Source organism: Vidua macroura, chromosome 1 (genome assembly GCF_024509145.1).
Source record: "Vidua macroura isolate BioBank_ID:100142 chromosome 1, ASM2450914v1, whole genome shotgun sequence".
In the NCBI taxonomy this organism is placed as follows: domain Eukaryota; kingdom Metazoa; phylum Chordata; class Aves; order Passeriformes; family Viduidae; genus Vidua; species Vidua macroura.
In genome coordinates, this window is record NC_071571.1 from 42,056,058 (window position 1) to 42,070,650 (window position 14,593).

Below are 14,593 nucleotides of genomic sequence, written 5' to 3' on the forward strand. Positions count from 1 at the left end.
ACAGAATTCTTTTCCTTATACATACAAACAACATTCTCAGCTTGAAGCTACTTGTTGACAAACGCTCGCCAGCTTCAGTTAAATACAGGGAAACCTAAGAACATTGACACTTTTGAGAATAAGCATTAATGTATTTTTACTGTATTTTGGATAATTTACCTCAACATACTAATAACTCTTGATTTCCAGGGCTTAATTGCACATAATTTTTTAAAAAAGCAATATAATGTCTTAACATTAATAAAATATAACATTTAATAATTTTTTTATTGTGCAAAACATAAGCAATAAGTCTTATTAGTACAATAAGCTGAAAAAGCAAGGTATATTTAAAACAATATTCACATCCAGTGTGCAAGTTTTATCCCTACTTCCAACTTTTGATGTGGAATCTACAATTCCCATCAGTAAGTGCTATCACAAAATCCCAATAATTTGTTTCACCTTTAATTATTTGTAGAAGAGTCAAAATTTATTTTTGCTTTAGGTTTTTATGCACAACTAAAACAGCTGTTTAAGTTGATAAATACAAAATAAGACACTGAAAAGGGTGAAAAATAACCAACATGCTGAAGGCATCCACCTAAATGGTGGCATGACGGATAATTTATAGCTTATATTAAAAATGGAATTGATAATTGATAATTCTGATTTTCCATTTTCAAGATTTTAGCAAGTAACCCAAAATTTTGTTTTACAGTTCTGGCATCTGCTAATTGAAAAAGTAATTTAATTCAATACTTACTTTTAATTAAAATATTTATCTTGCTAGATATGAAGTGCTACCAGTCATGGCAGTCACAAAAACTGTTTGATGTTTACATAGCACCGTATAGATAAATATCTCCTTCAGTAAGAGAGACTATGTTCTACTGGGGAACATAATCACATTATCTCCTGAATATTTTAGGTATCTTTGCCTTCCACATCATAAATATGTGCAACGATTCCTTAATTTGAGAAAAAAAATGCACATAATTCAAGCTTTAAGACGGTGCTATCATTAATTCAAATTCTCTTTGCATAGAAGTATCAAGAACTCTTCAGTAGTCAATTGAATATTCAAAACCAGATCAATAGTTTTATGTAAACTTGTTAAAAAACAAACCACCACATTATTTGGCTTTAAAGTGACAAAGTATTTTTCTTAATATAATTTACTAGGCATGTGAAGTACTAACATCAAACTATAATTCAAAAAGTAGCAGACACTGGACTATCTCTGATATTGAAATACTCAATTAAAATATATAGAGAATCTCCAAAACATATAATTGTAATTCATTACAGTGGTATTCTTCATTCCAATAATAATCCTTCCTATAAGGAGGCTGAATGTTAAATAAAATACATTAAGCTGTTGTAGTTCCCAATTAGAGAACATCAATATTCTGTCTCTGCCTCTTCTTCAGCTCGAATTCTCTAAAATATGGACTAGGCTTTCTACTGAAAGAAAATGGGAAATAGGCTCACTATCCAGGTGGATATCTCCTAGGCCTAATCGAAATCTTACCAGCTTACCCACAACTGTTAGGTTTAGACTAGTAACAAATCTTGCAGTAAAGTGTTAAAAATAGGTGGAGTAACTAACAAGCCTCCTTCTGTATTTTAAATCACAGAAATCTGCACATCAAAATATTTATGGAAGCATGAGTGCTGATGACATCATTGACTCTTACAAACTGAGTCTTCCGTAAAAGTTGCACAGATGGAAAAGGATGCCTTGAAATAAATGGAAATAAAATCCAACAGAAGATGGATTTCCCAATATTGAGCCTCAATTTCTTATAAACTAACAAACATATTTCAATGACAGACATTGCTCATTATTTTGGCCCCATCCCTTTCCCAAAATCAGTTTCATAAGCTGTTACCAGTCCAATTAAAAAACAAACCCTCTTAGAATATTGTATATGAAGTTCTGGGTTCCAAAAAATAAAATACATATGCAGTTTCATATTCTGGCTATGAAACATCAGCTAAAAAGTATGAACATTCATAAAGAAACCAAATTGCATTTTGTACATTGTATCTCTATTGATACAGTTCCCCATGTTGGATAATTCAGCATTTTTAGAGAGTTCAAAATGTGCAAAGTTCAATTAAATTTTGAAGAAAATTCCAGTTTCAAAAGTTCCATGTAATTTTGTACCTGACAGGACAATTAAAAAAAAAGCTGTACAAAGTTAGCTTCAAACCTCTTCATTCCCCCCAAAAATAGGCACTCAGTGGTTTAAGTGTGCAAATGGCTTCTTAAAAGAAACAGTGTGCAAACAGAGCCTGTTCCATTAGCTCTGCATTCTTTAGTGATTTCCTAGAGTATTGCCATTAAATGCTATCTACGGTATGACTTTCTAAAGAACAGAGGACACTCAGTCCACAGAGTCACAGATGTCTTTCACTTTCTCGTTGAAGTCTTCAGGTTGATCAGCGTACACGTAATGACCTGCACCAAGGATAGCCTGGAGGATAAAGGTGAAAAAGCATGTCAATATCACAAAAATGTAATAAACAAATAAATGCTGGGACAGGTGAAGAACCTGGCTTTTACACATTACCTAAGAGTTGGCACCATACAACCTAAAAAACACTCTGAACATAAGAAATACCAAAATATTCTTTCCTTGTAAAGAAACTTTCCTACACAGGAAAAGAAAGTAAAACTACTGCTTATTCAACTGCTCACCTTGTTGAAAAAAAACCCCACCACTGAAGCGTGAACAAGTCACTGCACATCAAATTTAGTAGATACATATGCCTTGCATATCAAATTTCTGATGCATCTTGATTCCCTTCACTCTCCACTCAAATAGGCTATTTCTCAAATTTGTTATTCTCTGTAAAAATACTACGAAGTAAACTGTGGCACAGTATACAGCAAAGGTACTTGACCTGTTTTCTATTTTACAGTCAATCCAAGACTAATCTTTAAAAAAAACCCTATTTTCCCCTCCCCTCCTTAAAACACCCTCTCTTAAGTCTCTAACAAAATCTCCTACAAGTATAGCTGTTATTTGTTAAAAACTCCCAGAAACTCAAAGTAAAAATTACTTAGTAATAAATGCATGTAACAAAACCACAGAATCTCTGTGCATTTTACCAAGCATGGCACTGCCAGTCCACATCTCGGTCTCATTAGAGTCCTTGCCCTCCTATGGGTTTTTGAGCATGCCTGCAATTTTACCACTCCAATTTACCTTTTAGAACCTGTATGTGGCCTGGCAAAATTTTAACCTGGAATACAATACCATTTTCCACAGTCCCTTCTAAAAGTCCCTGACCAGAGTGGAAAAAATCTCCTTGCATGGTATAAGCTTATCCCAGCAATATATTATAAAATTTTTAACAGTGACTTTCTGTTACAACTCCCTCTCTCTCTGGTTAAGCAGTTAAGTGACAATTTCAGTCTGGATGTCAACATTTATTAAAGGGATCTGTGCTCTTTAACACACTTAAAACAGTTGGATAACAATGTCTTTTCTCTGAGTTCCAGCTCTAAATTCATCTGTATCAAGTTATAAAATTTTATGTGGGTGACTTGTTACAGTATACTATCAACATTACATATTGTACACTTCTGTCCAGATAGTTCCAGACATTAGTAACATCACAGCTGGTGTGTTCAAACATTTTATCACCTCACAGCATTTTAACATGTATGCATATTCAATTATCACAGTTGACTGATGTGAAAATGTGTGAGGAATACTTTTAAATTAGTTTATTTTTATAGAAATCAATGACAAAAAAAAATGCAGTGTGCACATTCACATCAAGTATGCACTTTTTAAATGACAATATCATACCTCAAAACAAAAATGTCTTAGGTAGTAAGACAACACTAAGTATTTTTTTAATGAGTTAAATAAAGATGCTTGCAAGATCCTAAGCACCAGGTACAAACTACTTTCTTATCAGAGGAACAAATGCATTACATAGACAGATGAAGAGAGTTTGTGAGAGCCTCCCTACTATCTTATATATATATACATGGAAACAGCAGGACTGGTGTGGTTTGAAACACAGTGACCACAATACCTACTTCTATTAGCAGGTTGTAGAACAAAACAAAGCACCAGCTTGCTCACAGATCTACTTTGGCTTCTAGTGCTACAGTAAGTTTTGTTCTTAGCCTGGGGACTCAGCTTTTGTCTAGGTTTCCTGTGATGTAACATTTGTTTTCTTTCTCTCTGTTACAGAAAACAGAACTTATTACCCTAGGCTCTAGATCAAAAGTGACACCATTTCCACAGCTGGTATGATAAAACAGAGTTATAGAATAGTTTGGGTTGGAAAGAACCTTAAAGCTCATCTAGTTCCAACCACCCTGCCATGGGCAGGGACACCTCCGCACAGACCAGGTTGCTCAGGGCCCCATCCAACCTGGCCACGTAGATATGACTTAAATCCACACAAAAAAACAAACAACTGCTTTAGAAGTCAAACTTACTATTGTCTTCACATAGGAATTTGGTCTCAGAGACTGGATAGTGCTGCCAGAATTGCCATCTATACATGAACGTGCTCCATAGACCACCGTGATAGGAATGTCTCGATCCATTTGTGAAATCCGTTGCAGCATTGGCCTTTTTGCCCATCCATAAGGAATCGTCATGTTCTTGAAAGCTGTTTCACCGCTTCAAGGCATTCAAACGGGTAAAAACAATTTCAATTGCCATTGGACCTGCTTTTTATCTAAAATAGAGTATCCATGCCTTTTGGTAGCATAGAGTACACAAGGTTGGGATTTTTCACAATTAAGAAAAGTAAGTTCCAAAGTTTACATATAATTTTCAACAAGAAGAGCCCATGTTTTTGCATGACTGAGTGGTAGCACTTAAAAGAATGAAATGCCTTATTTTTAAATAAATTCTTCACACATTAAAATTCTCCAACAATTCTTTAATTAAATGAAATGCCCAAACTCTCACAGAATTAACACAATTTGAAAATAAATCTAGAATTAGGATAAATGTAAAAAGTATCAGTATCTGGAATTCAGAAAAAGTGCAATAGTATCTTTTTCTTCAATCTAATAAAAGCCACCATTTAAAAAAAATAGCATGCACACTGCTGCCATGGCCATTGGAGGGAGTAGCAGGAACTCAGTAAATGAACAATAGACTTCAAAACATACATTGGGAAATTCATACTCACCTGGGTGACTGTACATTGCAGTGATAGATATATTCAGCCACAGTGTTATCATCAAACATTGATGAATATTTTCTCTTGAAATCTGGTCTTAAACGTTGAACAAGGCTTAATCCTGTTAAAACAGGAAACACTATTAGAGAGGGAATGTGTATAAATTACTTTATCAGATTGCCTAATGCTTTTCATTAGAGCCCTGAGAACGCATCCCCTTGAAACTTGTGGCTTCTAAACCTTTATTTGGTTTTATCACTTGCATGTCTTAGGGAAACATAATGGAATTACACTTAACAGAAATTAAATATAAATACTGTAAAGAATTTTATGCTGCTCCTCTCACCCTCAAATACATATGGGAAATGTTTGAGTAGGGTCACTACAGCAATAGAAGAAACCTACAATGGGGACCAGCCAAAGGGCTAAGCAGTGTCTTTTTGTCACCAGTTTAGTCTCACATGATACCAATACGTTCTCCTTGCTCTGGCAGCACTGGGTAGGTTAAATGCACTACACTTTTCAGGACCAGAAGGCACTGTTGAAAAAGCTGGGGTGTTTTCTTGCTTAAGTCTGTCTTCTCCTCTTACAGAACAGTCTGCTTCTGAAGCTAGTTCATCTAACTAGTGTGTGACTGAAAGAACAGAAGTCCATGATGAAAAACAGGTGTAAAAATTTTAACATAAGGCACAATTACTGGTATAAATGAAGAGATTTAATGCTGAAAACCATTGTCCTTATGCTCTCCTAACAAGCCAGAAGAGAAGTGGGTCTTTTCAGGGGCCAATTCAGGCCTTCTAAATTTAAGAGTCTTTTCTGAATAATTTCTCTAAAGAAGAAGCCTCTTATACATTGACCAGATGGATCTTTGGGACAAGAGCCTCACCACAAGGCTAATCTTAGTTTAAGAGTATTAGTCATCCCTAATATCTGATCTAAACTTTTCCGTTTCAAGTCATTACCCCTGTCCCATCACTACAGACCCTTGTAAAAAGTTGCTCTCCAGCTCTCTTGTAGGCCCCCTGTAGGTACTGGAAGGCTCCTATACAGTGTCCCCAAAGCCTTCTGAATTCTAACTCTTTCAGCTTGTCTTCATAGGAGAGGTGCTCCAGCCCACTGATCATCTTCATATCCCTCCTCTTGACTATCTCCAAGGGGAATGCCTCCAACATTCTTATACTGGGGCCCCAGAGCTGGATGCAGTATTCCACATAGGGTCTTATGAGAGCAGAGTAGAGGGGGAGAATCACCTCCCTCAATCTGCTGGCCACACTGCTTTTGATGCAGCCCAGGATGTAGCTGGCTTTCTGGGCTGCAAGTACACATTGCTGGGTCATTTTGGGTTTCTCATCAACCAACACCCCAGGTCTTTCTCCTCAGGGCTGCCCTCAATCTGTTCAGAAGTGGTCAGGATTGCCCTGACCCAGGTTAAGAAGGTTAAGAACCTTGCACACGGCCTTGCTGAACTTCATGAGGTTCTTGTTGAACTTCATGAGGCACCTCTCAAGCCTGTACACGTCCCTCTGGCTGGCATCCCTCCCCTACAGCTTGTTGTCCACACAGCTTGGGGCCATCAGCACACTTGCTGAGGGCACACTCGATCCTCCTGCCCGTGTTACTGACAAAGATGTGTAACAGCCAATCCCAACAGTGATCTGTGAGGAATGATACTCATCACTGGTCTCCACATGGACATTGAGCTAAGTGTGACTACTCATGGTTATGTTTCCCCTTTTCCAGACAGTAGGAACTTCATACGGTTGTTAATCTATGCAATTATGATGATGTCACTTCTTCCCACCCAGTCCTGGGCAAAGGCCTGGTATTATTTATGTAGACCTTGTCACAGTGATCTATGTTTTCATAACCTGGAGATTATTGCAACACGCCCTTACGCATGCTTTAAACAGATTTAGAAAACTAATACAGTGCAAGAGAAAATAATTCCCTTATGAAACAGTGATTTAATTCACAAAGCAATGAAGATTTTGTAAAAATCTGGCAATTGGCTTTGCTCTATTTTCTCTACATAGAGTACAATTGCTGGACTTCTTTTCTTGTGTGTTTGGGTTTTTTGAACACAAATGAACTCAGCTGGCTTGGAATAAGAGTACTTGGGAAAAAGAGTCTAATTCTGTGCCTTGCCCTGCTATCAGCAGGTCGTGGCAAGAAGTGTTACCAAATTTTAGAATTCCCTTTCTGTTTTGATAAGAAGTGCTTTTTCAGTGGGTCCAATTCCAAAACATTTTTCCCCTGGGAATTTACAGGGGAGAATGAAACAAGGATTCAAGGCACTTTGGAACAAATTTTGGAATGAAATCAGACTGTAAACCATTGTTGTAGTATTTATTGAAGAAATTCTGAATGGTCTGGCTGATGTTTTCTACAGTGTCTATGAAAATACTGTAAGAAATTATAACGTTGAAGACACAGATTTCCACAAAAAGGGTGTGGTCACACTGACAATTCTGGAATTTTCAGGCATCCAGCTCTAGGAATGGAATTCAGAAATCCAACCTAAGCACCAAACCCCCACCAAACTGTGAAACTCCTGGGTGACTGTTCCAGTTAAGTGAATGAAAACATGCAAATCAACTACCTGGAAACCACTCAAAGAAAAAGATATCTCTGGATTCCAGTTTTAAGTATTCGCTTGTGGGTCTGATTAAATATCCATGTGATACTACTGTGATATCCCAATGAACCTGGCTCACATTTGAACTCATACCTTTGAATAAGAACAACTGGCTTTAGAGTAAAGTTCAAACAGTTCAACATCTGCCCACCAGCTCAAACACATCCGCACGTGGAAGGAAACCTGGGTTCAGTTCAGTGCCTTCATCAGGCTAGATCTGATGTCTACTTGCAGCACAGTGTTTAGACCTACCCTTCTCCAAGAACTAGGTTTCACCTGTCAAGAACTTAAGTTGGTGATGGAAAACTTTTTTACCAGTGCAGTAACAGATGAAAAAAATTTTAAAGGCACTGCCCTCCACGGCAACCTATAAGCGAGGCTAGGTGTGGGACACCTTGCCAGGACAGAATCTGCTTCTGCAGCACTTCATTTATTGCTAAGGAAGACAATTTCAGCTTTGAGTTTTCCCATGTGGATTGATTTATGCATGCTCTTGTTATTGGATAGAACACATTAAATCAGTGCATGTCACTCAATGTTTTCCAGGTTGTTTTGTTAACCAAATTAGCATTTTGCTTTTAAAAAAATCTGTTTGTACAAAATATGTTGCTTGTCTGAAAAACTACACTTGTCACACTATTGAAAAGAAACAAATCAGCATATGCAGCATATTGAAATATATATTCTATAGAAATAGATTTAGGAAACAGATGTGGTTTAAATATAAACAATGCCTAGAAATCTCACAAGTTTATCTTCAGACTGAATACCAAAAATGATGAAGAGGTTAGTTAATTGTATTTGTGAGGAGTCTGAAGGATATATTTTTCCATGCCTCTCCAGAAGATAATTGAGTAGCACAGAGAGTAACAGACAGATAACCTCTTTCTTCTCTAGAAGGAATAGCTATAATGACTTTTAGATTTCATTACACTCTTCTCCCCATTCCCCACATGAACTAAAATCACAGTATTTTTGGTCAGCCTTACCTAGCCCTAGTATTAGGATATAGAGAGTTTATCTACCATTCCATTAGTGCTGTTGAATAAATGGAAATATGAACTGCCACCATAATGCAGGACACCAATGAGGCCTCCAAGATTTCCTAGAGTAGAATAAAAATGGCTAATCAAAAGAACCCAGTTTCAACTTCTCTGAACTCAGGCCAAAGATTCTTGCATTTATGACAGACTGCCTTCTAATGTTAAGGGAATTTGGAAATCCCATTTGCTCATCAAACTGGAATTAGAAGGGAAGCGAAATGGACTGTGACCAGAGGCAACCAGAAAAAAACCTTTCACATTCACACCTCTTTGTCAGGGTTCCCCAACAGACACCTGCATAATCCAACTCACTGTAACTGAAGCCTGTACAGATGATAATAGTGTAGCTTGCTGTAGATTATCGCACTAGTGCTTGTAATAGCAAGAGTCTGCCTTCTTTCCTAAAGAGTTCAAACTTTCTTCAACCTCTCCCACTTTCTCCTCCAACTCTTTCCTCCATGGGTGATACAAACTTGCAAAAAAGCTTATCATAATGCGTTGTCTGCTCCACGTTTATGTTTAACTAAAACAGAAATGGTATTTAAGAGTAGCTAAAACTCACCAAAGGGTCCTGCTATTCTTAGCCCAGCTAATGGATTAAATGGACTCAATATAGCTCCTAGTGCTTTGATCCAGATTGGAATTGGTCTTTCATGTTCAGCATTGTCAGGCCTCTCTGGAAAGCCCCATGGCTCCACTAAGATAAGATGCTTGACCCTGTTGGCAAAAAAGGTTCAGCGGTTTAAAGTACAGTAGCTTTTCTTAAATTGAGCATGATGAAAACGTGCTATCTGTTTTACAGATATATACGTACAGCCTACTTTAGTCACTTCTATCACAGAGGCTTATTACCTAGTTTCTGATTCATCAACCATTTTGATTTCAATTGCTAATTAGAGAGTAAATTGCACCTAATCATATGTATGACCAGAAACATGGAAGAATGTGTCACAAAGAGAAACTCAGTATATTACAGATACCCACCGTCGCAAACATTTGAGAGAAAGGATAGTCTTGTTTCTGTTTTAAAAAATAGCCTAATCTAAATGCTCATTCAATATTATTTGCAGGAGTAGTTTAACTTGACAGAAAAGAGGATAATTGCATCTGTTTCATTAAAGTGAAGTTTCTAGCAGTCTAAGATCTCTGTTCAAAGAAGAGACACAATTTAACTGGAAAATCATCAAAGTAAAATTTGAACTGAAAAAGGCAGAGTAAAACTAGCAGTAGTCTTCCAAATTTATTGATTTTAGGTCATGAAAGAAAACATCAGAGAGGCAATTTGTAAAATTATTATTCAAAGGAATATCAGTACAGAGAGCATTGTAGGAGTCTCCAGCATATGCAACTACTGATCACTTTGTGCTGTGGGTCCCCCACAAGCAAAATTCTAACTCATCCTGGTAGATTAGAATTGTCCCTTTTCCTTTAATTGTCCCTTTTCTATTTAATTCCATAATAACACCTACTCTTACATGTTCTAGATTGTGGTGATTTCTGGGAAAAAGTGACCCTTAACTCAGTTTTCCATTTTAAGATGATTTTCCATTTCAGCTTCCTCATTATCGTTCTCTACAACTACCTGCCAGGAGGTTCTACCAACGTGGGGGTTGGTCTCTTGTCCCAAGTAGCAAGGAATAGGACATGAGGAAATGGCCTCAAGGAGGTTTCGATTGAATATCAGGAAAAATTTCTTCACTGAAAGGAAGAAATTGGAATGGGCTGTCTTGTTCTATCTGGTCTAGTGGGATGTGTCCCTGCCCATGGCAGGGGGGTGGGAACCAGATAATCCTTTAGGTCCCTTCCCACCTATACCATTTTATGATGCTATGCCCAAGGAAGTGATTGAGTACCCATTTTTGGAGGTATTTAGATGTGTGAATGCAGTGCTTATGGACGTGGGTTTAGTGGTGCACTTAGAAGTGCTCGGTGAACAGTTGGACTAGATCCTAAAAGTCTTATCTAACCTAAATCCATCTATGGTTTTTATATTTTTACCTTTAACTTTTTCCTTCATTACTTCCTTCCCTGTTAAAGCCATGAGATCATATATTAACACAGAAAAGTTCATAGTGCCTAAAATGATGCTAGAAGTGATCCCAAAAGTTATTTCTAGGTTATGATCAGTTGGGAAACCAAAAACCTATTCTTGGAATGAAGGGCTGGAAAGGATTAACATCACAAAGACATTTATTGGTTGTTGGCTCAGCTATGAGCATACTCGCACCCTGCAACAGTAAGAGAGGACAGGGTAGAATCTGTACAAACCAAACAGGACAGATCAGAGGCACAGCACAGCAAGGCATGAGGAGCCATTCAGGACAGCCACACACTCTGCACAAACTATGGCATTAAGTATAATATGGCAAACAAATTAATAAAAATAAAGTAACCTTTGTTTCATGTTTCCTTTCTTAATACTTTCCTTCCTGTTTGGCAATTCTCCTTTTGGTAAACAAGCCTAAAACATAATCCAGGATAATGGGAAGTTGACCATGAGAATCACTTCCAAAGTAAATATCCAGAAGTTGCACTATTTGAAAATCATGGCCCACTTCAAGTTGGCAATAAGCTAAATGGGAATCTTTTTGGATTAGTAGCCTCGGATTTTCCATGGACTCTGGTACAGTGTAGCAAATTAACGGATCATCTATGCTTGGAGAAACAGATCTACTTTCCTAACAATATGTATCCAGAATCCCTTAAGCCTCTAATGCATTTTTAGATAACCTGGCTGAAAGCTGTGCTATATTTATCACTTGATTCAATGCTCTTCTAAGACCCTAACAGTCAATTTGTTATTTTGGTGGTCTTAGTTTAATTTCAGAGAAACATTAGTAATGTGAGACACAAACTGAAACATCTCCATATTAATTAACCCCAACTTAAGCATAGTGAGGCATAAAAATAAAGCACCACTTTTGATGTAAGTCAACAGTGGGCAAAACCAATATCTGATCCCAAAGGGTTAGGACAGTGCCATTTATAGATACTTTGGAAAAAGAGGTAAGGAAATTATAAGTGATCCCTACAAAAACCTAACTACAGTTAGCTAGAAGTTGGTTTAAAAGGATAATAGGTTTGTATCTTTGTTGCAATTCTGGATTTAGAAACACATCTACTTTCACGCACCATTTCCAGCCACTTGTGCTAATTGCTGTCCATTTAGAAAGAAAAAGGCAAAGTGTTCTAGGGAAAAACAATGCATGAAATTACTTCAAATACATCCAAGTGAGAAACAAAGAAACAGTAAAATTTGACATGAATAGAAAAGAATAAGATATGTTTAGTAAAATATAGAATTTGCTATATGATGTGGAGAGTTAATATTCAGATTTTCATAGGAGACCACTAAATGTATCCCAACAAAAGCACTGACATTTTTTGATACAGAATTGCCTCGGTTGGTGAGATCCTAGGTCAGTTATAAAGGGACTTATAAAAAGATACATAAAAGAAACAAATTACTACTTTAAGGGGAAAAAAACGTATTAACTGTTCCACAAAACATGGTGCAGAAAATGATGATGAAATATAATTAGAGAACTGCTGCAGATGGGTTGTCTTACAAAGAAATATGAAGTGGCATACCGACAATTTAAATCAAAGAGTCACTAAAATAATTTTTACATCATTCTGCTGGCACCAGGCTGACTGCTAGCATATAGGCATAAATTACCTAGGGGAATTATATTCAAAAGTTTCAATGTTATCCATAAGATAACAGGCCTATTTTCCCTTCACAAAACAATCTTTGAGACAAAAACATTCACCCATAAATATATTCACTGCTATTTCACCTTATAACATGGCAAGGGGTTACTAAACTGAAGAGGTACAGAAAAGTATACAGAAAATCATGTTTACCATATCTACCTATTTCCTTCACCTAGAAACAAACCACACAATTAATACTTTGGTCTTAGAATTCTGTATATTTTCTTTAAATCATTACAGTCATCTGTATAAAGATTATCTATAAAGAGCTTGATGAAATAAAATCTATATTAAAATCAGTAGTCAAATACAAAAAAGGAATCCCTTTATTCTTTTATTTTCACATACCTTGATGGATATTTTAAGGAGTAAGCAGCAGCCAGGAATCCACCTAGGTTGTGTCCAAGCAAAATCATTTTTTCTAGCCCCACTTCTTTTCTCCATTCTTCTATGGATTCCACAAACTGATTTTCTGCTTCCCGAGCATCAGTGTCAAAGTGTGGTCTACTGCTACGTCCAAATCCCAAGAGGTCGAAAGCATGAACGGTCCTGTTCCCACAGAGATCTTCAAAGTTGAGAGCCCACAGTCCAACACCTCCTCCAAACCCATGCAGGAGAACAAGTGGAGTTTTATTTGAAAAGTCTGGAGAGAACGTCAGTGTCCATATTTTATTTCCATTAGATATATACACATATCGTTTATTGTATATGCTTGCAATACCTGGAGAAAAAAGGAGAAAAAATTGTGTTACTAGACACATCTGACAAAATATGAAGTACACTCTACTGAAACCACTGTTTTAAATAGGGGCTCCTTTCAAAGGAGATAGCTTCTAATCAAATATCTACGTAAGTGAAAAATAAGAACGTAATTTTAAACCTGTTTATTTTATCACAGTGTAAAAAACATACTGAAAATCTTCTCTCATTATATTTAACGTCAATTTATATAAAAAAATCTAGTTATAGTGATGAAACTTATTAAAAACCAAAGACTTACATTTTAGCATTTTGTCCTCAGCCTCTTTAAGGTGTAGCAGTGATGTGGGACACCAGGCAGGAAGCCAGCTGAATAACCATCCGAACCTACAACAGCAATACAGAATAAAAATGTCTTGAGCAGCATGGTAATTTTTGGCACTGATTCCTTGAAGACATTTCTTTTGCTGCTCTTCATAAGAGAGCCCACGTTAAGCACACCGTGTGAAGAACACTATTTTTGCAGTGGGAGGGAATTCATTTTTTCCTGACTTTTTATAAAGTGGCATCACAAACAGGGACATTCTTCAAAGGGTGAGCAGTTTTTCCACTGTGTCCTCCTACCACAGCATACTGATCTGGAGACATGAACCCTCATATCAACAGAACAAGCTTGGCAAGATATGTAACAATCACTGGAGTTTCCAGCCTCCTCTCAAGTTCCTTTGGAAGTCTGCCTGCACATGCATAACCTTGCATGAACCTATTATTTCCAAAAAAGCAGTAAGCTCTGCCTTCACCAGCCTAACCTGAACTGATTATTTCTCTAAATTTAAAAAGTGAAAAATAAGCAGGTTTATCCTACCAAGGAAAAAACGTAAGACCTTAATTATGAACTTAGAAACAAAGTTCCAGTGGAAAACAAACCAGCAATTCCCTCAACAGAAGCTGCTTTTCCAGCTGTCAGTTACTATCTTGGTACTGCCAGCTTGACCATGAGAGCAGGAGGAATGACTCAGCTGGCAGCATTGCCTAGCCCAGTGCTGCAATTTGGTACTGCTCTTCCTGGGTGCTAATTTACCCCTTGTTTTTAAGACAGAATCTTTTTTTCCATCTCTCACTGGGTTTTGAAGTGGCTTAGGCTACCAGTGCAAAGCTGCCACTGCAGGACCATTCCTCGCAGGGAAGAGGACATCAGTCACCAAATCAACTTTCTCTAGCACTCTTTTTCCACACTGAACTGCTTCTCAGTTAGTTACACAATTTTCAGGACTGAACACTGAGAGTATTAGTTATACAATAAGTAATGCTGAAAGACTATTAGATTACTAATGTCCAGTTTTTCAGTGCG

At 37.1% G+C, this 14,593-nt stretch overlaps 1 protein-coding gene across 2 annotated transcripts in view; it reads right to left on the reverse strand.

Annotated features, from left to right (window-relative positions):
• Window positions 1-231: 231 nt before the first annotated feature.
• Window positions 232-14,593, reverse strand: part of ABHD5 (abhydrolase domain containing 5, lysophosphatidic acid acyltransferase) — a 28,659-nt gene continuing 14,297 nt past the window's right edge. For both annotated transcript variants that reach the window (XM_053988316.1, XM_053988325.1), the window contains exons 2-7: window positions 13,544-13,629; window positions 12,892-13,264; window positions 9,389-9,543; window positions 5,158-5,269; window positions 4,451-4,637; window positions 232-2,462 (exon numbers count right to left, since the gene is read on the reverse strand). In XM_053988316.1, coding sequence (XP_053844291.1) covers window positions 2,373-2,462; window positions 4,451-4,637; window positions 5,158-5,269; window positions 9,389-9,543; window positions 12,892-13,264; window positions 13,544-13,629 — 1,003 coding nt within the window. In that variant the 3' untranslated portion in view covers window positions 232-2,372. The remainder of the gene's footprint in view (window positions 2,463-4,450; window positions 4,638-5,157; window positions 5,270-9,388; window positions 9,544-12,891; window positions 13,265-13,543; window positions 13,630-14,593) is intronic.